The sequence below is a fragment of the Eubalaena glacialis genome, chromosome 1, assembly GCF_028564815.1.
Source record: "Eubalaena glacialis isolate mEubGla1 chromosome 1, mEubGla1.1.hap2.+ XY, whole genome shotgun sequence".
Lineage (NCBI taxonomy): Eukaryota > Metazoa > Chordata > Mammalia > Artiodactyla > Balaenidae > Eubalaena > Eubalaena glacialis.
This window is the reverse complement of record NC_083716.1, coordinates 168,631,617-168,651,115: the sequence shown is the minus strand read 5'-3', so window position 1 is coordinate 168,651,115 and position 19,499 is coordinate 168,631,617. Positions and strand designations below refer to the sequence as shown.

General features: G+C 41.5%; 1 protein-coding gene across 3 annotated transcripts in view; it reads left to right on the top strand.

Moving 5' to 3' along the window:
• The first annotated feature begins 14,665 nt into the window (after window positions 1–14,665).
• Window positions 14,666–19,499, top strand: part of ITGB6 (integrin subunit beta 6) — a 71,825-nt gene continuing 66,991 nt past the window's right edge. For 2 of the 3 annotated variants that reach the window (XM_061184438.1, XM_061184429.1), the window contains exons 1-5: window positions 14,666–14,769; window positions 14,878–14,953; window positions 15,699–15,778; window positions 18,373–18,577; window positions 19,194–19,440. In XM_061184438.1, the coding sequence (XP_061040421.1) occupies window positions 14,725–14,769; window positions 14,878–14,953; window positions 15,699–15,778; window positions 18,373–18,577; window positions 19,194–19,440 (653 nt within the window). In that variant the 5' untranslated portion in view covers window positions 14,666–14,724. Of the gene's footprint in view, window positions 14,770–14,877; window positions 14,954–15,698; window positions 15,779–18,372; window positions 18,578–19,193; window positions 19,441–19,499 lie in introns of those variants that run through there. The other variant, XM_061184447.1, reaches the window with a different exon arrangement.

The window sequence follows — 19,499 nt, the reverse complement described above, 5'->3', positions numbered from 1 at the left end:
AATAGATCAGGGCAAAGTTATGGAAGGCTTTGAATGTCAAGTTAAGGTATTTGGAATTTATTCTGTAGGTTATGGGGAATCACCAAAGATAGTTGACATATAAAAGTAGTGTTTTAGCCAGTTGTGTAATGGGTAAAGGGAGGAAAAAGGACTGGGAAATAAGGGATTACTTAAAGACATCATAAAGTGGATTAAAGATTATTTTAATCACTTACTCTAACTGAGAAGCCTGGCATAGGGATGGACAGGTTTGGAGGGTGATGGAAATAATATTATTGATACTGGAATTATTACTGTTGTTTGTGGAGGTGGGAGTTGGCAACATGAAATATAAATATTTTAAGTTGTTTGTTTAAAAGCTGACAGTCCTGTTTTCCTGAAAACATGTATGGAAGTTAAGGGTATAAAAGCTAATCAAAATAATTCCTTGAGAGGCGGGGAGGGAGATTCTGTTCCCAGAGAATTAAAAAGATTTATACCCACAATCCCATTCTACCTATTCTCTGCATGGTCTTCAGTGGTGTGCTTCTAATACATATTCTTTAATTTGGCTCTTTTCTTTCATAAGTAAACCTACAGTTCAACGAGCATCTGTATGAGGCTAGATATGTGCTGCTTTCTACCTAATGGCTTCTAAGTTCACGATATCTCTTCTTCTTATAGATATTACCAGCACCTTTATTTTTTTCTATCCAATTCTTTGAAAAATAAAAGAGCCAAATTTACTTAATTTAACAAAATATTCAATTTGTTGCCCAAATGGGAATCAGTAGGTAGGGTAGGGATGTTATACCCACAATGAAGTTTGAATAAATGTTGAATTTAAGACGTATAAATCAATGCATTAATTATTTGCATACATTTCTTTAAAACTTTCTTTAAGAACTTTTTGTTTTCAACCCTGGAATCATTGTTGGGACTCCCCTCTGGCCCCTCTCAAAACTCAGGGTCTCTCTTAACTTTGGGGTTCAGGAGGGTCTGGAAGTATTGGCCTAACCAACATCAATGGTAGTCAAAATTGACCTCATAACTCCCAAATACTATACCTTATTCAGGTCATGCTTGTTTTACCTTTCACAGGGCCAACTTATACATTTAATTGGGTGATCCAAGAACAACTCTGTGGCCTGCATCTGTATATCTGATGTCTCAATCTCATTTCAGGGATAAAGGGATGAAGAACATTTCAGTGGATTTTTGAAGGTCTAGAAAAAGGGTCTTCAGCCAGCATGACTAGTTTCCTTTCCTTACTTAGGGGTTCTGAACTTTTTTGGTGTGACATGAACCTCTTTGACTATCTAATAAACCTATGGACCCCTTTTCAGAAAAAAAATGTCTGAAAATTTCTGAAATAAAATACATACAATTAGAAAGAAAGCCAATTAGATTGAAAAATAGCTATCAAAATACTGAAAAACAAATTTTTGTTATAGTAACACGCATACCTCTTTATTAACACTTTATCAAAGCCCAGTGGCAGGTCTAGTGACTACTGTGATTTGGACACAATGATAAGTGTTGACAACATTTTGAGATACCTGCAACAACTATAAAGTGATATGAAAAATATGTGTGATTCCTCTTGGTGAGAATTACAGGTACTGTTAATGACAGTGGTTTCTTGTCTACATTTATAATGGAGGAAATGTTTAATTTCAGTTTGGGATAGTGCAAATGAAGATACAACTTATTTCCCCTTCCAAGGTCATGGACTTCCCCCCCCCCCGCCCCGCCACCAAGGTGCTGTTAATAGATAGACCTCAGGTGAAGAACACATATATTAAAGAATTGTTTCTAAGTAAAACATAAGCTATCAGTGCTCATGGGAGATCATCTGGATGCCTACTCAGTGTGGAGGTGACCCACTGTCGCTCTGGGAAGCTGCTCTGTAACTAGCACCTAGCATCATGCCTTACCCAGGGTAGATGCTCAGTACAAATCTATTGACTGACTGAAGAAAGGGTCGAGAGACAATGGAGTGGGGTTGGACTTGGCTCTCTAAAGGCGCTTCCTGCTGCTCTAACATTCTGAGACTCTGTGGCTCTCTGACAAATGCAGAAGGAATTCAGCGAAGCCAGCTCGGAGCCCTGTGGCTGCCAGAAGTGACCGCAGGAGACAGTGCAGGCGGGGGGTGGAGAAGCAATGCAATGCAGTGGGGTTGGAGTGAGTTGTAACTCTGTCCCCAAGATAAAGATCCAGATCAGAAAGGGGGATGGCTGCATCCAGTGACTGCAGAGGGTAACCAAAGGGCAGAGAAACAGCTGAGACTTCCCAGCTGTTTTTTCTGCTGCATGTCTATCAGCCTGGGCAACGGACAGGAAATTCATTCCTCAGCACCCTGGCTCATAATTCTCTTGAAGAGGAAATCATTTATAAGCTTAAAGTCCTTTAGTGTTTCTGACAAGTGTCATTAGCTAAAAAGTGTTGACTGAGGATGCCCCTCACTGCTTAGCACCTAGAAAACGTATAAGAAAGGCTGAATTCAACCTTGTGAAGTTCCTGGCAGGGCTATATGTTAGAAACTGAGAAGACTATAATATGAAGCAATTGTTAAGGATAATAATAGTCATATAAACTAGACATAGATGAATGAATTTATTTCAGTTGAGACATTTACCTAAGTTATCACTTTTGTAACGGGGGCCTCATATTGTACAAAAGAGTAATAATAAAAAGGGTGGCTGTTTTTGAAACATGTCTAAGCCAGCATCAGGTATCTAATGTAATTTTATCTCATTTCATCCTCACAACAACGCTGTGTGCATTACCGGCTCCTATAGTGGTTTGAATGGTGGTCCCATCAAAAGATATGTCCACCCAGAATCTGTGATCTTATTTGGAAAAGGGTCTTTGCAGATGTAATTAAGTGAAGGATTTTGAGATGAGATTATCTTGGATTATTGGGTGGGCCCTAAATCCAATGACAAGCGTCTTCATAAGAAGAGGAAAAGATACAGAGAAGGAGAACACACAGAAGAGAAGGCATTGGAGTGATGAGTCTACAAGTCAAGGAATGCCAAGGGTTGCTGGCAGCCACCAGGAGCGACGAGAGAGGCATGGAACGGATTCTCCCTCAGAGCCTCCAGAAGGAAGCAACCCTGCCAACACCTTGATTTTGGACTTCTGACCTTTTGAACTGTGAGAGAATAAATTTCAGTTGTTTTAAGCCACCTGGCTTCCTCCAGAATCTATCTACTCAAGGCTCTGAGAATCAGGGAGCTATTGTCCTATTACTGAAAACTGCCCACGTGACTATGGCCAGTCCCAGACTAGGGACACCTGGATCAGGTATGCTCACCTCTCTGCTGCCTGAACTGACAAATAACTTAAGAAATTCATGTTGAAATAATACTACTAGGGTAACAATAGACAAAGGATAACCACATGCCTGGAGTCAGACTGCCTAGATTTGAGGCCAACTTTTCCACTTAGTAACTATGAGACCATGGGCAAGTTATTCAGCCTCTCTCTGGGCCACATTTTTTCCTTTTGTATGATGGAGAAAATTCAAGAGGAGCCTGAGGAGACGTGACAACAGATGTAATGTGGTTTCCTGGATGGGATTTTTTTTTTTTCAGATTCTTTTTCATTACAAGTTATTAGAAGATATTGAATATAGTTCCCTGTGCTATACAGTAGGTCCCTGTTTTTTATTCATGGATTGGATTCTTCAATCAAAAAAGGACATTAAGTAAAAACTAAGGAAATCTAAATAAAGTTTGGACTTCAGATAATAATAATGTATTGGTTTATTAACTGTAACAAATGTACTATACTAATGTAAGATGTTACTAATAGGGAAAAATAGAGAAGACTGGTGTGAGGTATATGGGAACTCTCCGTACTAATCTAAAACTCTTCTAAAATATTAAATTAAATTAAATTAAAAGTAAATATTATTTTTTAAATGGGGAAAATTTCAGTACCTCACAGTGTGATAAAGATTTAGAACAGTGCTTGGCACATTGTAAGAGCCATCGTTAGCAATTATTGTTTTACAGACAGTATCGAGACCAAGGAATTAGTATTTGCAGTGTTCCATGAAATAGGCTAAATAATTTTTTTTTAAAGTAAGATGATGCTATATTTTTTAGATGCTATATATTTTCTTTTTATAAATCAAGAACCTTTATTAAACAACCTTTTTTAAAAATTTATTTTATTTATTTATTTTTCCTGCGTTGGGTCTTCATTGCTGCTCACTGGCTTTCTCTAGTCGCGGAGAGCGGAGGCTACTCTTCCATGTGGTGCGCAGACTTCTCATTGCAGTGGCTTCTCTTGTTGCAGAGCACGGGCTCTAGGCGTGCGGGCTTCAGTAGTTGTGGCACGCGGGCTCAGTAGTTGTGGCTCACGGACTCTAGAGCGCAGGCTCAGTAGTTGTGGCGCACGGGCTCAGTTGCTCCGCGGCATGTGGGATCTTCCCGGACCAGGGATCGAACCCGTGTCCCCATCATTTGCAGGCTGATTCTTAACCACTGTGCCACCAGGGAAGTCCTAGATGCTATATTTTTAGAGTAAGGTTGTCCAAAATCTGCTACTAGATTCAATTTTTTTTAAACACCTACATTGCATTTTACCTTCTTTTTTGGCAAATCAAGCAGAATGAGTTACAATGACTCTTCTATTTTGACATCCCACGAGGTAGACAAATTATGTTTCTTATATATTCACTTAGATTCCCATCTCAATGAAAGAATAGCACTTTTATTGTTAAAGAAGGACATGAAACTGACCATTGTAAGAAGAGAGGTTTTTCAGGAGAATGATGATGTCAAGAGCAGAGATCCAGACTCAAGCAAACTGTTCCCACCTTGCCTGAAGCCGTGTGTCCTAAGACCCTGAGAAAGCAGGAAAGGAAACAGATTTGTAACAAATTGTTGCACGCTTTCTCACCTGAAGAGAAGCTTCCTACCCAAAGGAGAGAATGCTGTTGTCTTAAGGGAACTACTCTTCTAGACCTTCTGCAAGCAAGATGGGTTGGTTGATAGACAGATGAGAGCTTGAATACGAGCTCAACTGCTCGAAAAGGAATAGGCAAAGGGTCGACTTATGCAGCAGTGGGGTGCCCCCTGCCCAGGTGAGAGTGTATCATAGGACAGCAACATACAGCGGCGCTTGGAATCCATTTCACGAGGGAAACTAACCTAGCTTAAGACTGTAATGTTTGGGCTTTTAAGTAATCAAGGTCAAGGCCTGGGTATGAGTTTAGAGATGAGTCATCACTACTCCAAGTACTTCATCTCAACTATCATCTAAATGGACCTGCCCTCTGGACTTCCCTCAGAAAAAAGAATTTTCTCCAAGAAAATCCATCTTGAAAGGTCTTTGAATTGGATAATGCATTCACAATGCAGCAGGAAACAAATGAATTCACATGAGGATTTTCTTAAGAAATCTGGCTACAATTTTTTAATTTGATTCTGGGTCTCCTTGACAGCAGGATAGGTAAAATTTCATAAAACTTTCAGTACATCTGTACTCTCTTCAAGCACCCCTGAAACTATATCAGATAGAAATGTTAATAAGTACATGGAGGAAAAAAAGGCTTTCTCTAAGCAAATACTTTTTGTTTAATTGTTACACAAAGGTAAGCAATTTTCTTCAGTGTGGGGCTTCTTAGGGTGCTTAATAGATGAGTGTGTAGCACCAGTTTCTAAGAGGGGAGATTTAATGGTCTATATTAACTAAACTATTGGAACTTTTCATTTTTAGGGCAAGGAGTACAGTTTGCGAAATAATATTGATACATGATTATTATCTAAAGTCCATACTTTATTCAGTGCTCTTCCTCTAGGGACATACATAAAAATAAGTCATTCTGTTGGTTAACATTTAAATCCTGTCTTCCTCACCCTTGATTGCCTGAAGTTTAGGCTCCACACCATTTCAATAGATTATACCATGCAGCAAATGGCCAGTAATCCACCAAGGTCTGGACTGAGACCAGGGCTCACAGCTGCATTTTCCATGCTATTGGACACGACTCTATTAGTGTCCAAGATATCATAACTTCATCCATGTGTAAGGAATATTTGCCCCCCAAACCTCCCAAAATATATGCAACTAACAGTAGTTTTCTCCTGTCAAAAATTTTTCACTATATGTGTTTGGATCGGAACTTTAAAACTTTGAACTTGATATGAAGAAAATTCTTTTTTTTTTTTGTTGTTTTGGCTGCGTTGGGTCAGTTGCGGCATGCAGGATCTTTTCCTTGTGGCGCAAGCTCTTCGTTGTGGCGTGCGGGCTTCTCTCTAGTTGTGGTGTGTGGGTTTTCTCTCTCTAGTTGTGGCGCACGGGCTCCAGGGCGCGTGGGCTCTCTAGTTGAGGGGCGCGAGCTCAGTAGTTGTGGCGCGTGAGCTTAGTTGCCCCGCGGCATGTGGGATCTTAGTTCCCCGACCGGGGATTGAACTCACATCCCCTGCATTGCAAGGCGGATTGTTTACCACTGGACCACCAGGGAAGTCCCAAGAAAATTCTTAATAAATGTTGAAACTACGGTTGAGCCGTTCACTGCATCAGGCATGGGTTGAAACCCTGTCACTCTCCCGTCAGCTACGTGACATCTGGAAGGGCCATCTGCAAACACAGCTTCACCCAGAGTGGTGCTGAGACGACAGGTCGCAGGACAGGCGGGCGGCTGTCATACTGCCTCAAACTAGCCTCTCACGTCTGACAGCTCATTGGAACCACTTTTTGTCTGAAAGTAATTACGCCCAGCAGTATATAGATTCATTGCTTCTGTTGCATAAAAATCCAACTTACCTTTGAATTAGATGCCAGCAGAGTTTGCTTTTAAATGTTTTTCTTCTTTCACCTCTTCTAATCCGGTTAATTTTGAATAGCTTTTTAGAATAATTTACTGTTTAGTCTTTTTAACGATTAGGGTGTTTGCATCACACTCAGTCCTTTTCCCTATCCGATTTTGTGTAAACGTGCTGATAGGATTCAGGGAGTGGGCATCAGCCACAATCAGAGAGGTCCCTACAATGGCAGCTGAAATAAATCATCCATGGACCTCCTCAAGGATATTCCTCAAACGTAATCATTGGTCACCATTTTCCCCAGCTTTTTAAAGAATAACAAGCTTCCTTAGTGTTGCGGCTTCATAAACTGCATCTTTAAGGTGAAAAGAAGTCTGAAATCCTACTTTGTAAGATTTTTTTTTTTTAATGTAAAATATGTCCATCTCACCTGCCTTCCTACAGTGGCCTAATGACGAATATGTTGTTTTGAAACTCTGTCAGGACGGACTCTTTTGCTCCTGAAGCTGACCCCGATAGTCTACCTGTGCAGCCAGAGAGGGCTGCAGGACCACGGGGGTATTGCAGGTTTTCTTTTGCTCCCACAAACCAAGTCATGGTGAATTCCAGAACAGAAGATGTCAGCCAATCAGACTTTCACGGGACTGAAGGAATGCTGACAACACAAGCGTGCAGACGGTCTCACCCTAGAGCACTTCCGGCATAGTTCTGGCCTTTGCTGTTCTGCCACAGAACACCTTTCGCACGATTATGACTTCATGGGTTATGAGAGTCGACTAGAGCTCACTGTGACTCTTCTGATGGGCATGCACTAGACCACGTCTCTCTGACACATCTGGAGAAACCTGTTGGTGATGGTGGGGTTACCACGTGGGAGCCTCCATTACTCTTGGAGTCATCTTTGAGCCCCCGATTTCTCTCCTTCCCCACAAGCAATCCATTTGTAAATCCTGTCTACCCTGGAAGTATATCCAGAAACCAATCACTTCTCACAGCCTTCCTCGTCCAAGCCTTCATCTTTGGCCTCAAAGGCTGAAATGGCCTCTGATAGGTCTCCTTGCTTCATCCTTGCTGCTTCTACAGCCTGCTCAGTGATCCTTTCAAAACATAAGCTGTATCATGACCCACTGAAACCCCATAAAAACTTCCCTTCGCACTCAGAATACAAATCCAGGGTCCTGACCGTGGCCCACGGGGCTCTCCTGACAGCTCTTCACCGTCCCTGTGCCTCTCTGGCTGGTCCCCTGTTACCTCCTTGTGGTCACCCCTCACTCCACTCCAGTCTCACCAGCCACCTTGCCTTGCTTGTCCCCAGACACTCCTGCCAGGGGGGCCTTGTACTAATGTCACCTTATCAGAGGCTTCCCTGGCCACCACACCCTGCTCACTCTCTGACCTCTTACCATTCTTTGTTTTGTGCAGCACGGATCACCATCTGACATCTTTATTTGTTTGGGTGTTTATTGTCTGTCTCTCCTGCAAGAACACAAGCTCCACGAGGCAGAGACCTTGTTGGTTTTAATCAACACTGCGTTCCCAGAACAGTGCCTGGCACATAGTAGGATCTTAGTAGATACTTCCTGAATGAGTGAGTGAGTGAATGAATGAATGAATGAATCAGAGCTTATTTTTGCTAATAATGTCCACCCCATGGCAACCCCAGACGTAAGAGATGGTGCTCATCAGAAAAAAAAGAAAAAATTTGCTTAAAACGAAGGAATTCTAATGTAGGGTTAGACTGCTAGAGTTATCTTTTAAAAAGGAAAGAGAAAAGAGTGCTCAGCAGTTTTGCAAGCTGTGAACGAGTGAATTACTCTGCAATCAAAGTTTCCGTCTGTTCACATGGACTTCCTGCCATGACATACCATTTGCTTCATAGATGGGGAAACAGGGGCAACGAAGAGAGAGTCGTTCTGAGAGTCGAAGCAGATTAAACTCATATTCTCTGATATTTTATGGAAAATCTCATCTGTGGATTTATTCCACAGCTCAAAGACAGAAGGAGCTCAGTTCTTTTAGGATTTCAAAATAAGTTCCCTAACAATTTCCTTGAGTGCTTTTCCCAAGCAGGTCTGACGTACAAGATTGGCATCAGACTTGCTGAGGGAGAACCGTCCTCCTTTTCCTAGTAGGTGGCTGACTCCTGCACTCCAGAGTGAGGTGCAGGGTGGCTGCCACCGGAGGCCCAGGAGTTAATCAATCCTGAGTCATCGCCAGCCCACAGGAAATGCCGGCCACCGCCCTCTCCTGGACACAGTGCCAGGCCCAGCGCTGTCACCTTCCCCTGAGGGCAACAGGTTTTGTTTCCTTTGCTTTTAAGTGATTTTACGGGATGTAAATCAAAGGAGGAGTAAGAAAAATGTTGTGCAATCCAGGACCACATTTCTGTCTCATTTTTGGTGGTGAATGATCCACAGGATGAACAACAAACAAACCAGAAAGGAGACAGCTGGATACAGAGCTAGAGCTGGAACGAGGGGTCTAGAGATGGAGAGACAGACTTATCTAAAGGTTCCTTGGCGAATTTCATTTCTTGCTGACAGCTGCCTTAGGATTCTCCGAACATCTCTTATCTACCAGGAGGCAGTTTGCACGGTGATGCGGAGCTTGGACTGGGGGAGAAATCCGTCTCCAGGGCTCTGCTGCCTGAGCAGCGTTGCAACAGTGGGCAAGTTCCATAGCTTCTCCTGCCTCAGTTTCCTCATCTGGTAAATGGAGGTCAAACTGTTCCTGCTTCTGAGGGGTATTGTGAGAATGAAATAGGTCAATACTAGTAAAATATTGAACAATGCCTGACACTAAGGAAGTGCCCAATAAAGCTATCTACAATAAACACAAATCCTGAGTGAATTCAGATGGGGATTTACCATAAACAGAAGGCGCCTCAGTCCCAGCCCCTAGCTTGCCCAGGTGCCTGGGAGCTGCAGGTGGCTCCAGGTGGGGATGGGAAGCCAGATTACCACCAGGAAGCATTTCTGGGTAAGCATCTCTGGGTAATTGCCTAATGTGATATCAAGAAGAAAGGGCCCGGAATCTCTAAGGCTTCAGTAATTTGTTGTCATGGTTTTGGGTTTTTTTTTCCCCCCTCTCTTTCTCACTTTAAATAAATATACACTTTTATATCCACTTTATTTCCCATTTGCGTTCCTTTTCTTAAACAGGGTCCCCCAAATTATACAATTTTCAGGCCCTACCCAATCTGGATTCATCCCAGAATGGTATAATTAAATCTTCACCATAATCCTGAAAAGTGGATATTATCGCTATTTCACAGACTAGAAACTAAAGTGCCAAGAGATACGTGTTATCCCCAAGGATATACAGTTGGACTAGACTCAGATACTGGTACACCAATATTCATAGCAGCATTATTCACAACAGTCAAAAGGTGAAAACACCCCAAATGTCCAGCGACAGATGAATGATAAATAAAATGTGGTATATCCACACAATGGAATATTGTTCAGCCTTAAAAAGGAATGGAATTCTGCTACATGCCACAATGTAGATAAACCTTGAAAACATTATGCTAAGGGAAATAAGACAGACAAAAAAGGCTTCACTGTATGATTCCACTTATATGAAGTACCTAGAACACTCGAATTCATAGAGACAGAAAGTAGAATGAATGGTAGTTTCCAGGGGATAGTGGGTGGGGGAAATGGGAAGTTATTGCTTAATGGACACAGAGCTTTGGTTTGGAATGATGAAAAATTTTTGGAGGTGGACACTGAAGGTTGCACAACAATGTAAATGTACTTGATGCCAATGAACTATACACTTGAAAACAGGTATAATGATAAATTTTATGTTATGTATATTTTATCAAATTAAAAAAAGTAAACTCCAGACTAGAATGTAAGTCCCAGGCCACAAAAAATTTCTCTAGCACTTAGCATGTTGTGGGCATTACACACTAAGGTGATGATATGAAACTGTTACACATCCTTCTTTAAAAGAATTTTTCTGAAGATCTTGAAATGTGAAATGAAGGTGTCCACTTCCAGATTCTGTGCCCCCAAGTTACACACATCTGAGGTCAGCCATAGCATCCTGTGAACAGCCCGCCATGCAGTGTATCACACACACAGTTACAGCACTGCCAGACACAAAGGGATAGCATTCGTTTCTACGTTTCCTTTCAGCTACTCACTATGAAATGCTTCATAGAAAGACAGCTGGAGGGAGACTTGTCACTGGTACTTGAAAGAAAGCCGGTAACATAGCAAGGCCATCCCAAGAGCTGGCAGTCATTACTAAGTTCCCTATGGTTCAAATTGGCTCCCAGCCAGGTTTACTCAGTGTTTACTCTCCCAGGAGTGTTTTCAGGTGCCCTGGGGCTGGCCCAGCTGACCCTAGATGGTTATTCTCTGATGTGAATGATGGGCTGGGTCTGGGAGAGACCCAAGCAAATACAGTGAGTCAGATGGGTTCACACGGCCTCCTGAGGTCAGGGTTCCACTGAAGACAATCTCAGAAGCAAAAGCCAGCTGAAGAGTGGAGTGCAGGGGATGTTGCTTTCCTGGGCTGTGTGGTGCTCTGCTATTCCACGCACACCTCAGCTCAGACGTCTTGCAGAGGATCAGGCCCCCAGATGGCGTCAGAGTCCCCGGCTGGGGCTCTGAGCATTTGGGATGGTAGGATTCTATCCTATGGGCCCAAGCAGCCTGTCTGAAAATCTAAATGGTGTGACTTAGGATCTCTCGATTTTAAGAAATACAGAGACACCCTTAACCACCCGTAAGCAATGGGAATTTTTTCTAAGAACACACATTGTTCCAAGAGACAAGATCCTGGGGAAACCCAGGAAGGGCCGGGCCTCAGAAAGATCCAATCTGGAAGGGCATTTGGGATCATGGCAGCTGTCGGCCTGGGCAGTGTTCCTTCCCCTCAACAAAGTAAGTTTGTGGGTCTAACTCTAGTGTTTTCCATTCATGTGGCTCAGGGGCCCTTCTCGGCTGCTTTGACTAGTGATACTCTCAACCCACCCCCTTGTCTACTCATTATAGTTTTCCTCTGCCTTGGGCTTCTGTCTCCTCGTAGCTGCCGACTCTTCCTAATATGGACTCACTCCAGAGGCATCATTTTTCCTTCCACCTGAGGTCGTCTCTCTGCCAGCTTCAGCTCCCATTATGGAACCCCAGTTTTAGTCTGTATTTCCCAGTTTAAATTCCGTATGTATACAGAAACAGAGGTAATTAATCTGGTTGGCTTGGCTAAGGGGACGGAGTTTTCATTCGGGAGGGTTTATGCAGCGCTGGCCAGTTTATGGAACAAGTAGGGCTCCCTGTACCCCCAGGGGCGTGGACGGGTACTTTCCAGGAGAGGACACCAGGCACCACGTCTTCAGGAAGCAAGAATACTTCCCCTGTGCCGAATAGCCTGGTACGGATTCTCCACAGTGGTGCCAAGATAAAAACAGAGTGGATGGAGGTTTTCTTGTAGCGTTGTTCTACTTTATATGTTCTCTTAAATTCTGCCCCTGTCCTCCACCCTGCATTTTAAGTCTTTACTCAGCTTCCTCAGAACCCAAGCAGGGGACTTCTTTCCTCGTTCCTAACTGCACTGCGTGTCTTCTAAAACCATTTATTCATTTACACATCTGTTTACTCAGTATTGGAGTAGTAGCTGCTTTGGCACAGGTAAAATACTAGACAGCCAAGACATAAAATTTATCCATTTACCTGATGAATATTAATTGACTACTTGCAAAGTCTGGCATTATGCTACTTGCTGGGACTATAAAGACAACTGAGACACAGTCCCTGCCTGAGACATAGTAAAGAATTCAGTAAATACTTGTTGAATAAATCAATGCCTTAAAGAACTTCACAGTCTACTGGGGGAGAGAGGCAAGGATTTTGGCAATTACAAGCAGATTGGAAAGGGCCATCCTGGGGAAAGTCCACAGGAAGGGAGGCCCGGCGAGACCAAAAAGGTCTCCCTAGGGGCATTGATGTCTGTGCTGAGACTTGGACAGCGAGCTGAGTCAGCCAAGTGAGAAGAATGAGGAGGAAGCACACGCCTCCAGACAGCACAGGTGGTGTGTGCTCAGCCTTGGCAGTAGGGGAGGGAGGGAGCATCACAGGGGCTGTGATGGAGGACAGATAGTAAATAAAGCAGCACAGCTAGGATTTTAGGGGTGGGGTGGAAGTCTGTACGTAGGCTAGTGAAATAACACACCCTTCCTACCCCTCTTTCCTCTTTTTTTTTTTTTTAAAGATTTATTTATTGATTGATTGATTGATTGCTATGTTGGGTCTTCGTTTCTGTGCTAAGGCTTTCTCTAGTTGCGGCGAGCGGGGGCCACTCTTCATCGCGGTGCGCGGGCCTCTCACTATCGTGACCTCTCTTGTTGCGGAGCATAGGCTCCAGAGGCGCAGGCTCAGTAGTTGTGGCTCACGGGCCCAGTTGCTCCGCGGCATGTGGGATCCTCCCAGACCAGGGCTCGAACCCGTGTCCCCTGCATTAGCAGGCAGATTCTCAACCACTGCGCCACCAGGGAAGCCCCCTCTTTCCTCTTGAACCCAGATTTATCATTTTTCATAGCCCTTAGGACAGCCTGATTTTAAGAATCTGTCTGTTCCCCAGCCTAGAATATATGCTTCACAGGCCAAGAGCTTGGCTTTGTTCACTGACATATCCTCTGCTTCTAGAACAATACTTAGCACAAAGTAGATGCTCAATAAATATTTATTGAATAATGGATGAATGAATGAATAAATGAATGATGGCTAATACAGAATACCAGTATTAACCAGAGGTAATATGAGGGACACAGATATCTGTGCCTTAATCTTCCTTCTTCAAGCTAAATCAACTGATTTCATATAACTGTATTTTTCTCCCAAAAGGTATCCTCCCAAGTCTTTAATAATTCTGGTTTCTCTCTGCAGGATTCTCGCCATGTTCTTGCAGATTCCTGTGTATGATGGAGTTCAAAATTGAACATAGCTTTCTGAGAAGAACCCGAGCAGACTATAATTAGTTTTCTCTCTTCACAAGTTTCACATGCTTGCCTAGAAATATACTTTTAAAAGATAATCTCCCAGGACATAAGCAAGCCACAAAGAAGCCTGTCTAAGGTCAAGCAGTTTGGAGAGTAATGAAATAAATATTTGTTTGCAGTATCTGCAAACCCCAAACACTGTCTGGAATATATTAGGAGAAATTCATAATCAAACTCCTGAAATTAGCCATAGATTGTTATATTTTAAATGTGTCACTTTTCTGCTCAACAAATAAATATCTTCTATGGGCCAAGTAGTGAGCTGGGAGCAGGGACCGTACATGAGAAAGAGAACTTGGTCGCTATGCGGAGGAGAGGGATTCAGAATCTTGGGCACCATTGTTTCTGTTTCCATTGTTATTGTTTGAGACTAATTTTGAAATATTATATTTTTTCTAATAATGCATTTAAATAGGAATTTTATACTTATGGAAAAATATCTTTCATCCAACTTAAAAAACAAGGGAACACAGTATTTTGCTTTCCCTAGACTGCCTTCTAAATGATAAAATAATGATTTTTATTTTTCAGAGTTCATCTCAATTCTCTGAAAGGATTTAACAATGGAACATAAAAATCTCAGGTATTTTCCTTTAGCTCATTTTTTAAACCCTCCTTATACATAACTTACATATTTGTGTTTTATTTATCATCTTTATTGTTTACATTAAATTATAATTATTTTAGAAACAACTTTAGATCATATTTCAATTGCTCTTTTGACATCTCATCGATCAATATTTTACTAAAGGTGTCAACTTTCTCTAGGATGCAGAGAGACTAATAGAATTTACACAAAAATTTCTACTGAATGAATTTCCCCCACCTTCTTGGTGATTGTACACCTGCCTTCCTTATAAGGAGAACAAGGAAGTAAATCATGCTGAAGTTGCTCTTAAGCACAGCTTTTCTTCTTTACCTGTCCAGGTAGCTTCTGTTTTCATTTCAGTCTTAATGAAAACTTTTTTATTTACATCTCAAGTTTCTTTTCAAAGCAGTGTAAGTAGTATTTACAATTTTACACTTCAAGAAAGAAAGACTTTTAACGATGTTCAGCTTTAGTCTTGTAATGTTGAAGGTAATTCATTTTTTAATCTGTCTGCACAGCGAGAACTGAAACGGATGGGGATTGAACTGCTTTGCCTGTTCTTTCTATTTCTAGGAAGGAATGATCACGTACAAGGTAAGACTTTAGTTCTCTAATATATTGCTTTCGTAGTGTGCTTGACAAACCTGTTGTGTGATTCAGAAACTAGATCAGAAGTCATTTTTTATTTGATCTGTTCAATTGCTCTTTTGCCATTGAACGAACACTTTAACAAATTACAGGCAGACGCAAGGCTGTTCCCACAGCGAATGCTCCGGGCTTAAGATAAATAAATACAAAGGTTGCATGGGCACCTTAATGAGAGAATTAAACAGCACTACTGCACAAGAGGACTTCTTAATACTCTTGTGACAACCATTTTGGTAACTTTTCTAGCTACCTTATTGTACAACAGGGCCTTTCACTTGAGAGTGATAACCTTGAGAGAGAAAAGGGACTTAGTTTTTAAATAAAAATACAGTACATTTAAGAGAGAAGCATTCTTTAATGGGTGCGAATAATTTTTAAAAAGTTAAAGGGGGATGATACTGAATGAGGATGATAAATATGATGATCCTGTATTTGTGAACGTTGAGATATTTTCATATTTTAAGAAAAAAGAGAATGATTATTTTTGGCTACTAAGACATGCCTATTTTCAATGTGACAGATGTAAAATATGAACTTTACTATGGATTGCTCACATTTTGAGGACTGATCTTTGAAGACTAAAAAATGAACTTTGATATTGTTTTGTTCAAGTACTTTAAGAGCTGTAGATCTCATGAATGGAGTGGCGGAGTGTGCTGAATCCCTTATGTCTTGCTGGGTTTAAAAACAGGTGGCTGTGCCATGGGGGATGCAGAGACCTGTGAGGACTGCTTACTCATTGGACCTCAGTGTGCCTGGTGTTCTCAGGAGGTAAAACAAATGACCTCAGCCTGTTTGTAAAAAGTGCACTTACATTTACGGTAATTCCATCCTTGAGTGTTCTGATAGCGTCCTGCTTTCTCTGGGGTTATAGAAGTAAAACAGATCAGGAAAGGAAAATGTAAGCATTTGTGATTCCAAGTGTCCTTCGTGTGATTACATTCAAAAGCAATTTGAGGACGGAGTGAGTGTCAGATTATTCTGAAATATACATAACTCAAGATTCTTTATTTAACCTGATGCCTCCTCTGATTTTAAAGCCATTTCTAACTGCTTACATGTAAAATGCTGAGGCTCTGGGTAACCAGAGATCATGAAGTTGATAATTTTCAAACATACATTTGATTTCAATATCATAGCTGTATTCCATCTGTGGAACAGCATCCTTTCTGAATCATTACTTGGATCTGAGGGAAGTGTTCTAGGCTTGGGGTAAACTTTACTGTTCAGACATTATCCTATTCTTTTAAAAACTACATGAGCTTGGTGACTCTGTACCACACTGATGACAAAACCCGAAACAGACATTCCTTATCTGATCAAACTGAAAACTACGTGAAGGTAGCAGAAGGGGATTGGGGAATGCATAACAAGCCATCCAGAATCAGTGTCTCCTGTGACACGACTGGGCAATCTGTAAATGATTCCTGGTATGAAGGAGCTGCCTTAGCTTTTTCTGGAATGAAAGGAGTTCTCTGCTGAATCTCATAAAGAGAATCTAAACACAAATCCAACTGTACGAATGCCAAGTTCAGCAAGAATTGAGTAGCATGTTCAAGGGGAACAAACCTGGTCGCCTAACTCAGGTCCAGGCTGTCACTGTTAAAACCCACATTTCGGTTACATGTGTCCATGGAGGGGCTCGCAGACCGGAGTACAGACACAGCTCACTCCCCCTCTATTGCCTCTGCCGAGGGGGCTCAAGCAGAAGGGCAGACAGTTATGCCATTTGGAGCTCACGTATCAAAAGAAGGTTTGGGAATATACAAAGAGGGAAAACCCCACATTTTTTGACATTGACTCTCTGAAGAAGTCAATGTTAGTTTCGTGATAGAGACATAAAACAACAAATCAGTCTAACAGAATGCCCATCTCTAGAATTTTCACTTACGTGCTTCTGTAGCACTTATTGAAGAGAGGGTTTTAAGTTACTATGGATAGCTTTGCTTGTGGACAATACTCCGTAGTCAAATTGTCATCAAATTTGAAGGCCAGATTATTCTGAGAGGTCACTCACTGATATAACTAATAGTAGAAGTAGATATCAGTAGAGACAGTTGGAGCAAAAAGTAAATTAGGCTGGCTTCTGCTTAGAGCAGATAGAAAATAGGTTCCAGGGTTAACACTTCCTCTGACCTTTTGGCAGACAGAGTGATTACAGGTGGTAGCAGTGACACTGTGTTAAGAAGGATTCTGAGGTCTTGTCAAGCCATGGTTTGCTTTGGATACATCATGGGAAGTTACAGAATTTGCTACCTCTCTCTAAGGCCTCAAATATACACAGGCCTTGCCGATAGATAACACATTATATTCTCAAAAAATCAATTTCAGAAGAAATGTAACTTTCTTAGTTGGTGAAACAGCAAGAGTGGTTTAGAATTCTGAATGAGGAAAAACAATATGAGCTTGGTTTGCTTCTCTCCAAGTATGAGAATCAATGGGCCTCAAGTTCAACCTTGCCCAGAGCCTCACCCGCTCTAGAGCAGCCGTGGCTATTAGGTGAGATAGGTGTTTATCTCTCTACTGCATCTCTCTGTTCTGGGTGTTCCAGGGTTGGATGGCCACATATCTGCCTGAAAACACTTCACCTCACCACCTCCAGATACCCAGGTGGATCAGAGGGGAGCTGGGAAACTCCCGAGTCCTACACAGAAAAGCAGTCTTTTACACAATTTCTCTTTCACTTCCCTTCCCCACATCCAAATGTTGGAGAAATTTCTAAAAGACCTTAAACTGGAACACTTTAAGACCCTGAGTTTAAAGTCCCCAAGAGGTCAACTTTAGTGAAGTAATACTGTAATAGAAGGGTAAATATATCCATAAATTAAACTGGGACAGAGAGTAGATAGGGAGATGTCACAATCTTTGCCCTTTAGGAAGCCACAGAAAAAGCTCTTTGTCACTGGATTTGGTAATAGACACACTGAGAGTCTGGACAGTCCTAGGATTCCACAAACCTACAGGTTATCCTGAACAGATAATTCACATGATGATATCAACTCTATGACCCAGCTATTTCAAGGATCTGGTCACAGCACAGGAGACGTTGTAAAGGAGTGAGCATTTTAAAAAAAAGAAAGAAAGAAAGAAAGAAAAGAAAAGAAAAAGAAAAAAAAAACCTGTTAAGTGAATTCACTTGAATATAATTAAAGGAAACTCCAATTTTACTCAGAATTTTACTAGCAGAATTCTCTGGTTATTCTGCTATAACTTTAGACCTACAATCAATGTCAGGCATGTGGGGATATGATATACTATGACAAGATGCCTAACTAGAAAGCAAGCAAAAAGTAATCATAAGAAATGTCTTTTTTTTGTCTTCATTGTCGTCTTTTTCTCTTTATTGTTTTTTTTTTCTTTTTTAGAATTTTACCCATCTATCTGGAGTTGGAGAAAGGTGTGATACTCCAGCAAATCTTTTAGCTAAAGGATGTCAACTAACCTTCATCGAAAACCCTGTCTCCCAAGTAGAAATACTTATAAATAAGCCTCTCAGCGTAGGCAGACAGAAAAATAGTTCCAGCATCGTTCAGATTGCCCCTCAAAACTTGGCTCTTAAACTGAGACCAGGTATGTTATGATTTACACAATCACTGGCTCATGTAAATAAATCTAACATCGCATGTAGTAATACTGCTATTCCATTAATACACCTTGTACCGTATTACAAACCATTGTTTGTGATGACTCAGATTTCCCATTCTTAAGGAAATAGAGAGTTGCTAGGCTAACACTTTTCTTTATTCACATTGGTCACTTTGCACTCCAAATGTGTTACCAAAAAGAGCCTTATCTAATAGTAACCATTTGAATTACTCAAATGTTGCTAAGGCTTACCTCACATTTCTTCAAGTGTTGTAATGTAGTTTTAAACCCCTCTTTATTTTCTTCTCCTTTTCTAAACCCACACACACACACACAAAATTCACCTTATCTTCCATCTAAATGGATGCTAGTTCTCCCAAGGAGATGTAAAATATCCTAACTTTCACCTCCTTCAGTTACTCTAAATTCACTGCTGAAAGATTTTCATGGGTTTGTTCATTTATAAACTTTACCACACAGTGTATGAAATTGTAAGTATCTTCAGTAAGTTCTTATTGAAATGAAATAGCCAGTGATTGCCTAGTCACAAAGAAGTCTCCATGTGTTTTTATGATTTGCTTTTCTTGCGGGGGTGTTGCAGGCAGTGAACAGACTCTGCAAGTTCAAGTTCGCCAGACCGAGGATTACCCGGTGGACTTGTATTACCTCATGGACCTCTCAGCCTCCATGGACGATGACCTCAACACAATCAAAGAGCTAGGCTCCCTGCTTTCCAAGGAGATGTCTAAATTAACTAGCAACTTTAGACTGGGCTTCGGCTCTTTTGTAGAAAAACCCATCTCCCCTTTTATGAAAACAACACCAGAAGAAATCGCCAACCCCTGCAGGTAAGTAAATGATTTCCTGGCATCTTTGAACACTGATTTCCTGTAGAGCTGGCCCTGCT